Here is an 11,378-nt window from a genome sequence, read left to right as displayed (position 1 = left end):
AAAAAAACTTATAATATAGGCAGGCTTAGCGGAAAAGATTCTATTTAGTAAATGCACAATCTACTGACACATACTCTTGTTGGAGCGATACATTGTATAGAGAATTAAAACTTCCCGTCAAGAAAGACTTTAAGAAGACAAAATACTATTTTTTCAATCAGTGCGACTTTTATGCCTTACAATATGAGGCGCTGTTTTTATATTCATTCATTTTTTCACATATATGTATAATTCGATTTTTACACATAAAAAAATTCGATAACGTAAGAAAGTGCCGTCAATCTATCATCAAATCCCATTAGAGTCACTCAAGATACATGCAGGACTTATCATGAGATTTTCATATACTTTTTAAGTACTAAACATTAACACATAATTATCAGGTACAGGTAGAAAACAGTCCTATACTTTTGATTTTAATAAATATAGTTTAGCAATACCAAGCATTATCAAATATCATTTTCGGTGCTAAACATTTCCTTAAAACGATTTTCCGTCGGGGGGCTTCGCCCCCCTGAACCCCCTAACCAGGGCGCTGCCCTGGACCCGCTGGGGGCCTAGGCGGCCCCCAGACCCCTCGCCTGGGCTTGCACATGTAAAAGACTCTAGCTACGCCCCTGGAGTTTGCGTTCTATTGCCTGTTCCAACACCAACGGAGTGCAACAAGTTCACTCCACCGAATCAATGAATATATATACACATTATGTGGTATCTTGCGACATATCTTACGTTAATAAATACCAATCGTTGTAAAGGCTATATATATATTTCCGTGTATACGTTTGTTGTTATTTTGTATTCGTATTTATTTAAGATTATAATTGAGTTTAATTCAAATTGTAAAGTGTCATTAATTAAATTTGTCTTATTTTATTAGAGTGAGCACTGGTATATCTATGTAATATGATGAAAAAACTACATTGTAACCTGGTTTTCAATCTCTCAATTCGGCGATCGCAAGTGCCTAAATATAGCATACACGCATTCCGTCAGAAGTTAAACTCGAGAAGTCTAAGTGTTTGTGAATCTCTCAAAATCAACATGTATAATAGTTACGTAAACACGATCAGAGCAGGTTTGTATATTTATTTTCAATTCTGCATCATAAGCAGTACCATTACATACATGGAAAAATTCTATATCAAATTGTATACAATGTTTAGGTAAATTAGCTAATATTTTTACTTCCTCAAAGAATTTTATAGTCTCCATTTTGACTTTTTTAGGACTTCCCAGCCCAAGCGCTGTTGATGCTATATAACATTACTCGAAATTTACCTGTGCAAAAATTAGTTGTAGTCTGTGTCAATTGAAACTTTGGTTGGGTAAGATGAAGTTGTTTGTTTCGTAAAACTTGGTAATAGAGGGAGAATTAGTATATTTGTTACAAAGGAATATTTGCATTATAATTTAAAATGTTCATGTAGTATGAAAGATTACACCTTACAAATGTAATGATTTATTTGTGCTTGCTATTTCCCTCCGGTTAGCAATACATTTAATCGATACAAGATACAAGAATTTTTATTAAACTTCGCATATTGAATAACAAGCAACATTAGCTCTGTAGAGCTATTATTGCGACAAGCAAAGTAAGAATACGAATGCAGCATGCGGGTAAGTAAAGCAAGCATGCGTAACAAGACAATTTTTAAAAACAAAATACTGAACTAAAATGAAGCAGCACATATTCTATATGTATCACAGAAAAGTTAGCAGGTTTATTATTTAGGTTGATAATAAATACTAGTATATCACACATGTATTGCTGAACAACAGGTTTAAAACACTTAGAGAGTGTATTGTACATATATGCCAACATACATGTAGCAAAGTGAAAAAAATGGACTGTATATACACTTTAAAAGTGTGATTTAAAAGGGATAGAATAAGTAGTCAATAGTTATGTAGTAAATATTGAAGCTAGAAAATAAAATATGCTGCATATAACTAGTATTAAGAACTGATCTATTTAAGCATACACAAACACAACTTACGGTTAAAATAAGAGATAGAAGTAGAGCAGAGGGGAGAGAACTCTATTTGTAAAGATGATATTTTTGATAGGATCGAAGAATAAGTGTCATTATAACTCAATGGATATACGTAATATGATGATTTTTGGTGATATTTACAGTAGCACTACGAAAACACAGAAATATAGTTTTTAATGTAGAGCGAAACATATATTTATTTATGTAAAACAAAAAATATTTTATTTTAGGTAGAGTGAAAAATATTTTACGTGAGTGTACTTTCCATGTAGTCCGCTTCTATCCACCTTTTTCATTCATGATCTTGCCTGTGACAGAGCCATTTTTGTTGATATCTGACAGTGATTCATCAAACCACTTCCCTAGGCATTCGATAGGATTGTTGACTATTGTTGGGATTTCCTGCACCTACAACTTCATCAAGTGCGTCCCATTTTCAAGACAAGGCCCAATGACTTGCGAGGCTTGAACTTCATGCGATTCCATGATAAGTCTTCTCCAGTGCGGTCAATACCCTTCTGGCTTGTACGTGGGATGCTGTCGTTACGCCAGTTCATCCATTAAGCCTCTCAAGGGAGGTTGGTATATTCCAGATTCCATCTTTGGACCTCTCGCTTCCCTTTCAGCGGCCTTAGTTACCAGGCTCATTCTCATGATGAATATGATTGGCGATATGGTACAGCCTGCCATTATTCCCTTCTCCAGTCGTTGCCACTTTGTGGTCACTTCATTCACACTTACACAATTCGGACGTTACCTTCCATGAGAGTTCTTTTTCATTCATGAGTATTCTTGGTTGTTACACATCTACTTCTCTTGGGCATTTGCCTAAAGGTTCCTCACGCTGTGGATCATAGTGTGTTTCCCGCAAATGTCTTTCCACTTCCTCTTTTGAACAGTGGAGTCTTCCAGACTTTTCCTCTCCAAGCAACTCTTTTGTGAATTTGAAGGGATTTTTAACAAATTCCCTTCTGCTCTTCTCCTTCTTTGCTTTTGTCCTCCGTAAATTTTCTGTCCTTCTAAGTTTAACAACTCTGATCTTACATCATCTGTCAGTACCTATATTTCTTAATTTCTCATACTCATTTGCTTTCCTAAATTCTTTGTTTATTTGCCTGAGTTCCATACGACACTGCCGAATATTCCTCTCCCGTCTATTGGCTATTGGACACCAACATCATCATCAAAACTCTTCCATATACTCACGTCCTCCGCCTTTGGCCATCAAATTCTCCCTCTAGGTTCTGATTGGATTTCCCGGAGTTTAAATACCTCAGCCAGTTCAGCCTCCTACTTCTCACCAACCGAAGTTGTGCGCTATCTCTGAGTGGTCCCTTAATTGCATCACGACATTTACTGATGTACATGTATTTTTCGCCCCTTCATGTTCTTGTAAACCTTTCCATATTTGCACTTGGTTTTTTGCTGTCCCTCCATCTAGTGTTGATTGAATGGTCCGACCGTTATACGTGCACTGTTCATAGTTGTATCCGTCAAATCTGTCCGTATGAGCCTCTCATTCTTCCCCTCTCTAGGGAGACTCTGGGGGTGTTGTTCCTCTTGACTGTCTTGTAGCTTTCTTCGGTGTCCCCTCGCGAGGACTATACCTCAGGATGCTGCCCCTTAGGATGTAGAAATCGTAATTATACGTGTTTATAATCTCTGAGGTATCGACGGTGACTATAATATTGACCTTGGTAATTTGGCGTCAGTAATTGACTAATTTTTGAAAACCAAGCCGCAAAAAAATCCACATCAGTTCATATTTTTTTGTGATCTGGATTATGTCTGTTTATTTATCTTTCCGGTGTTTGAACATTCAATTCCAAATACAACATGGACATCAGAAACTCAGAGACAGTTGATTTATTTAATGATTTTAGACATTTGATATTACTGCATATGTGGGCAATTTTGATCTTTGGAAAGAATATCAAAATGGAATGTCGTAGTATATTGGGAACCAATCTCGAATTCAAAACAACCTCCGCATCTTCAGGTGTTGCGTCATGCGAATTGGCAGTTTTCAAATGTATGGACCTACCTTAAAGTTGTATGGTCTGTGACTTGTATTTTTTGCATAGTAAAAGTATTTAAAGTGTTCTACATATTTTTCTCTGCCTCTCTAAGTTTTAAACTTTCGATATTTACCGACCTTTGTAAAGTTCGTATTCGCAAAGTTATTAAACAATTAAATTAAAATATTGATTTTTAAGGTGTACACGTTTAAAATCGCTCGGAAGTATCCGAAATGTTCCGATCTGTACAGGTATTGCCGCTATTGACCACGTGGTACGGCTCGGAAGGTTCCGATCTATACGGGTATCGCCGATGTCGATCACGTGATGCAACTTGTTTTTCCAATATTACCCGAAAGTTTGAAACATGGCGTTTACTGTGGTGGTTCTTTAAAAACATGTGATATTTCATGCGACACTTACCGCTATGTCAATAGAATATTGGTGCTTTCATGGATTTGAACCATCAATTATAAGCATCCATATTCATACATGTTTTTTTAGAGTTTATGATGGTGAAAATTACAAGAAATACAACTTTACTGACCCGGCGCCATCTAAAAGTGTCACTTGGCATAGTGTGAAGATATGTACTATGTTGCTGGTTTCTTGCAAAGTACACACTCGGCGTTGTCCTTGATTCCCCAGGTGAATTGGTTGGTTGGGCTTGGCAGTAAATCGTTGGTCGACTTCAGCAGTAAACTCAGCCCGAGACCTTCCATCTTCTAAATATCATTCTAAGATACTTTCCCCAGTCCCATTTTCTCCCAGTGAATCCAGCTACCTTGCTGTCTCATACTCACTGTCTTCACCTACCTAGCCTTCTCATCCATTGATCTAATCTCTGCCTGGGCAATATCCCTATGTGTCCGTCGGTTTGCACTTCCACGTCTTCGCCATTTGTTGATCCCCAGGCCAAAACGCCCTGATGTCACTGATCCTACGATACCTTTGTGTCGAAGTCTTGTCTCTGCTTCTCTCAAAGCCTTTTTACGTTCCTTCCTTGTCGCGTAGCGACCCTCGCGTCTCTGACTGTGCGATCTGACTATTCCTCAACATAATAACCTGACACACTTTAGTAACATTGAACTCCTCCAAAACCGATTTCAGTGGAAACTGGAGTTTTATCTGCTGAAGCTGCGTGGAATGCTCAGCCATCTGGGAAGGTGTTCGCTGACCATCCCCTCCATTGCCTCTACAGATGTAAGTGGTACTTTGTAGACGTGCGATGACCTTAAGAGTCTGGGAAGTGCACTGTACTGGCATGTATTAGCCTTGAATTTATCTTGTAGTCTACTTTACTTCTCGGCTGCTTTCATCCATTCCTCTGCCTGCTTTATCATCTCTACCACTCTGTTCCTCCTGTTATTGAGTGGAACACCAAACCGCTTGCCAAGGCTCTTCATTGGCTTCTCTGTGACTGTTGGGATGTCCACTCCTCCGATCTTAAACCTTTCCTCTTTCACCTTGCCTGCTTTTAGGAGGAGATTGAGATTCTGGGACTTAGCTGGTTTGAATTATATGCGGGTCAAAGTGATCATCAAGACCTATTTCTATTCTTGTTGTCGTCATGTCATCAATAAAAGCTCTGGTTGGTGGTTGTCTAATGCCTATTGACGGGCACGGATCCCTACTCATCTTCTCAACAGCTTTAATGATCAAGTTCAAACTGCTGTGATTCTCCTACAGTGAAAAATCATCTGGAAACTGTCAAAATAGTCCGTAGAAGAATTCTAAACTTCTCGGGCACATGATACCATTCAATCGTCACCTCTACTAGTTTATGGGGTATGGAACCGTTCGCGTTGGCCAGGTCGAGCCAATGCACCACAATATTCTCCCATGCTTCTCTGAGTTCTTACGCTGGTGTGTTTCAAACATCTAGATACGCCAGGAATGCCTGCCTCCTGCACTGAAATGTCTATGTATTTGTTGTCCAGAATGTACTTCATCAATCGTCTTTCTAAGATGACTAGCATGACCTTTCCCTCTGTATTCAGCGTATATATGGTCCTGAACTGGATTATGTCTTTAGAGGTATCTTCTTTTGGTATGAAGCACCGCCCTGCTCTATTCCAGCGCTCTGCCAAACGCCCTCATGTCCAAACCTTCAAAATAAAAACCCATAACCTTCTCAGCAGTTCTTGTAAACATTATATGGTACTCCGTTGAGTCCATATGCTGATCCTGCTCGTGCCTTCTTGATAACTTACTACCTTTTTGAAACTCCCAGACCATTTTTCACGTTTTCTTCTCTCCTCTCCTTACACAGTCTGGTCCGTCGCCAGTTCCCTTTGCGAGTTTACCTCCCCCACCTTGCTCCCCTCGTCCCCCTCTGATGCTTGGAGACTGTAGTTTCTGCGTTTGTGTCCCGGAACCTCCTCTTCCGTTTTACCAGATTGCTTTGGACGTCGCACCAGGTTGACAATTGGAGCGCAGCCCATCATTGTGCAGTGGAACTTTTATCTTCTCTCGTTCTTACAGGTCATTCCGCAACTTCATATACTCCCCCTTCTTCTGTTTTTCTGTTTCATTTCCATATTCTGTTCATAAGCGTAGCGTAAATTTTGTGATTTCGGCTTGATTTTTGAGATTAGAGGTGAGACGACATTTCAAGCGGACAGGAAAATGTCTACCTACAAAATGTAGTATATTTTTCATAAATTTCCCGATTCATCAGGCCATAACTTGATCAATACTTGGCCAATTTTGTTCATCAAGAACTCATTGAAATGATAAATTATTTCTCTTTAAGGTTAGATATGCGTCACAATTTATTAACGAATTCATGGTTTTAAAAAAATAGGTCCTTTTTTCTGTACCGCCGAGTTCATACCCTTAATACATAAACCTTGAATTGTTTGATCATTGATGATCATGCGTGCGTGATTTTTAAAACACTAGTACGTGATACTAATTGATACTAATTAAATGCTTTATACTTTCCAGGTGATGGCGTTAACGTTAATATGAGTGTAACAAATGTAAGTTGTCTTGATTGAATAGTTGTAATTACCGTATTCGACAAATGAAAAAATATACATATATACATATTTATAAGAGAGCGTCTAAAAGGTCAAATTTGGATTTAGATTTTTATCAAATTATTGCACAAAGCAAGTCATAAATCAATTTTAAAAATAAATCAAATAAAGAAACCATTGACTTTCATATGTTCAGTCTGCAATTAGTCAATGAAACTGAGGCATAAAAAAGGGGGAGAATCGCTTATATGGTCGAATATGGCAACTAATTATATACAATTAACCTTATTTTATCAACAATATTTGTGTTTACCTCTCACACTCCCTACTTGATTACAGTCTTTGCATTTTATTTATAATCTTTAATTTCCAAAACTGATCTTGGTTAGATATTTCTTCAAATCTATCTTAATGATTTTAACCCACCTCGTATAACATGATTTGACTTACAATGTATATACCTGACATTTGCTTTATTGATTGTCTCCTGGCGTTATTTCAATATCATCGGTTTGCGCATTTCCGATATACATGTATATCAAAATTTTTTCCATGATGCTAGGGTATCTAAATGTAATGTTCTGTATTATTCGTTTGATAGTTGTATAAAACGTTCAATGCAATGTCCAGAGGGCAGTACCTGGCAACTGCTCCACATGGGATTCGAACTCGCGACTCAGAGGTGAAGGGTTTGTGGTAATAGGTCAATACATTTAAACCAATCAGCCACCGAGGCACATGGAGAAACCAATATTTTAATTACAACTTAATATAGTGTAATAATTAATTTTCTCTTTGTTTCTGGCTTTCTGATTGGCCTTTTCATTTTTTTCATTCCACGATGAAAAAAAAATTCGAGAATGGCGCCGAAACTCGACGTTATCGTGACGTCAAAATAGAAACATTGACGTTGCGTATTGATTTGGAAAAAAATAATCCCTAGTAAAAAAATTAATGGAATCGTACGTATAAAGTAGCCTGGAAAATTAATTATAAGCATTGAAGTCACTATTTCTCAATTTCATCGGGGTATGAAATAAATTTTGTTTGAAAACTTTTGTGAGAATCCGCTACGCGGATTCACACAGTTTGCAAACAAAATTTCATACCCCGATGAAATTAAAAAATAGTGACTTCAATGCTTAAGTGAATAACTATGATGAAATGAAATTTCCCTTCATCCCATACATGTATATCTTTACAAAATGTGTAATGATCACATACTTATAGAAGTGTGACATAAATTATTGTATAACATGAAATATTCGTAGACAGTTTCTTTCATGGTTAATAATTTTAAAACATTTCATTGTGTTTGTTGAAATTTTCGTAGTTCATCTTTTTAGCCCACCATCATCAAATGGTTAGCTTTTCAAATCGCGGTTCGTCCGTGATCTGTCGTCAGTCCGCTAACAATTCTTGTTACCGCTATTTCTCAAACAAGTACTGAATCGAAGGGATATTTCTTAAATTTCATACAATGTATGTAGGTTTCGCTAGGGCCCTGGTTATATATATTGCATTTTGGGACATATCAGTAAAGCAAGATGGCCGACAGCTGCAGAGTGCCTTTTTGGATGTTGATACTTGAAGTTTGTTACCGCAATTTCTCAAAAAGTACTGAATTGATCTGTCTCACATTTCATAGATACACGTAGGTTTCCCAAGGCCGTTATCGTACATATCACATTTTGGGACCGATTGGTCGACGGTGTTGCCGACCGGCTGCCATCTTGGTTTTTGGTAATTGAAGATTGTTACCGCTATTTCTTAGAAAGTAATGAAGGGTTTATTTTAAAATTTCATATGTATAGGCTTTACATATGCCCTCGATTTGAGACCGATTGGTGAGCCAGATGGCCGACAGGCTGCCATCTTGGATTTCGACATTTGAAGTTTGAAACGCAGAGAAAAGATTCATCTAGATATAGATCATCTTTGGTGGGCGCCAAGATCCCTCTAGGATATTTTGTTACGGTGATGCTTAGATTATTGAGCATATTTCGCTGTAATTGTATTCGTGTTCCCACAGCAACCTTGAAACCATGAATGCTTTTACATGTATACAACGAAACTGTCTTTAAGTGATGTTTTCGCAATGGTTGATAAATTTGTACACTTTAAACCAACTTATATTTCGCTTATTTTGCGCCGCGAAAACTGTTCCATAAAGTCAAACCGTCATGAAATTGTCGTAAGGCTGAAAACGTGGCATTATGTCGCCGCGACTTTGAACTAGTTTAAACTGTAATTCTATGACATAAGATATTTTTGACTGACCACAATAATGTTTCGCTAGAATATTATCGACGAGCTCATAAAGCACCGTTGATGTGTTTACTATTGTGTTGGACAACCGGATAATGTTTTTCATTCGCCTGAAACAGATTTGCCATTTTCTATTCTTCCTGTTTTAGTTCGCATTATGACTTGAGGTAAGAAAACCCCTGATAGGCCATTTACACCTCCCCATGTGCTTTAAGTTTTTATTCGAATTTGGCGTGAAGACTCATGATAGTGGCCTATAAGAAACTCAAAAACATACAGTTTAATTAGAATTAGAATAGAATATTTGAATTAAAACGTGAACGAGAAGATACATATGTACTTAAGAACTTGTTTTTGTAGGAAGGTGCAACGGCTGGAATAGAGGAAAGATTGATGCGGTCAGTTAAAGCAGAGATACAGCAATCAGAAGAACGGACAGAGAGAAAATTCAAAATAGAACTAATTGAATTACGTTCGAGGGTTGATACACTTTCGACCGAATGTGAAGACCTAAAAGAACAATTACAACAGAAAGAAAGAGAAGCTGAAAAAAGGGAGCAAGATATAAGAATTCTACAGGAAGAGCTGAATCGAAAGACGGCCGAATTAGAAATTCAAAAACGCAGGGAAGAGAAACTAATTTCAGCGATGAAAAACATGATTCCATCCTTTCAAGAGGCAATGGATGTTTGTGACGAACTTTCAGATGTTAGAGATTTGATTGGTGAGCCAATACATGAGGATAATCAAAGAAGTGCCCAAGTGCCAAAAACTTAGTACAGTGTAAATGCCCACTACCTTTCCGAAACAGGTTTTGATTATTTTTTTTAATTAGGAATGTAAAAAGATATTGATAATTTTTAGAGACCAAAAGTTAAAAGCTTATCATTAATACTACACGTGTCACCTTCCAAACAAAGGAATAAAAAAACATGCCTATCTGATCGTTCAAATTCGCTTCATTTGTTCCATTTGATATGAGAACCTAAAAGACAAATGCATTCTAATTTGATATATTTTGTTAACAAACAAAAATGTCTTTCAAGTTTTTAATGTGCTGTATGATTTTCGGGAAAAAACCAGGTAAAATTACTTAATTTGGTGCTTTCAAAAATAATATTTAAAAAATTGCATTAAAAATAGATAAAACCATATCATTATATGATAACTTTAAGCTTATATAAAAATACCATGTTTTGACTAATGGCCAAGACAAAAATATCTTTAGACTTCCTTTAATTTTGCCGTCAACAAATTGGGACGATGTAATGATGTGAGTAATAAGCTTGGACTGTGTCGGATTTCGTCGCCTCTTATCTAAATTACAATATATAACAAGTGCGTTTTTGTATATATATCTGACGAAATAATATGACGACACAATGTCATGGTAATGCTTAATTGTTTAAAGTTGAGGACCATTAAACCCATAACAAAAATGTGTCATAACCAGATCAAAATAAAGGTCATTTTGAGTGTATTCTGTATATTTTTTGCAAATATTATTGTTTTATTTTGACCTCTTAATACTGAGAATGCTTTCCCCTGCAATTTCACGCTTCCTGGATAGAGTAATAGTCATTTCATAATAAATGATAATGTTTTGTGAATTAAAACTTGGATACAACAATGTTTTTTTATGCTTATTGTTCTATTGTTTGTGCTTAAGAAATGTTTAATTTGGTATTTATCTTAAGGGATGTGAAAACTGTTCCAATAAATCATTCTGGAAGTAGAAGTTCTTATGTCAATTGTACAATGTAAATGTTATTTAAAAGTTGTAAAACGTGTTACTTGTTGTAATGAAAGTATATTTATCTCAGTAGAGTTGTTAAGTCTCCTTTTATCCTCAATTATGATTTTGATTATGCATAAAATACATAAATTAAAATTGAAGTTTTTCGTTTGTTATTATTATTTTTGCGCTCTCCATTGAATACAGCATGTACCACGTTTATTCACATCCCATGTATTTCAAAGTAATTTCGCTTTTGAACAAAAATACGTAACAGAACTGGTTTTTCATCTGAGCCAAAGACTGTGTCTGGAATTCTAGCTGAATTGTTATATAAATTACATGTATCTCCCCTTACCCAGCAAAATGGTATTAACCA

The 11,378-nt window shown here is 36.6% G+C and overlaps 1 protein-coding gene across 1 annotated transcript; it reads left to right on the top strand.

Moving 5' to 3' along the window:
- Positions 1-948: 948 nt before the first annotated feature.
- Positions 949-11,160, top strand: LOC138314545 (dynein regulatory complex subunit 4-like). Its single transcript, XM_069254927.1, has 3 exons — positions 949-1,075; positions 6,962-6,996; positions 9,625-11,160. Exons 1-3 carry the CDS (start codon positions 1,042-1,044, stop codon positions 10,039-10,041), a joined length of 486 nt encoding a protein of 161 aa, XP_069111028.1. The 5' UTR covers positions 949-1,041; the 3' UTR covers positions 10,042-11,160.
- Positions 11,161-11,378: the final 218 nt, after the last annotated feature.

Source organism: Argopecten irradians, chromosome 2 (assembly GCF_041381155.1).
Source record: "Argopecten irradians isolate NY chromosome 2, Ai_NY, whole genome shotgun sequence".
NCBI classification, from domain to species: Eukaryota; Metazoa; Mollusca; class Bivalvia; order Pectinida; family Pectinidae; genus Argopecten; species Argopecten irradians.
Note: the sequence above shows the minus strand (reverse complement) of the source record. Positions and strands in the feature narration are given on the sequence as shown.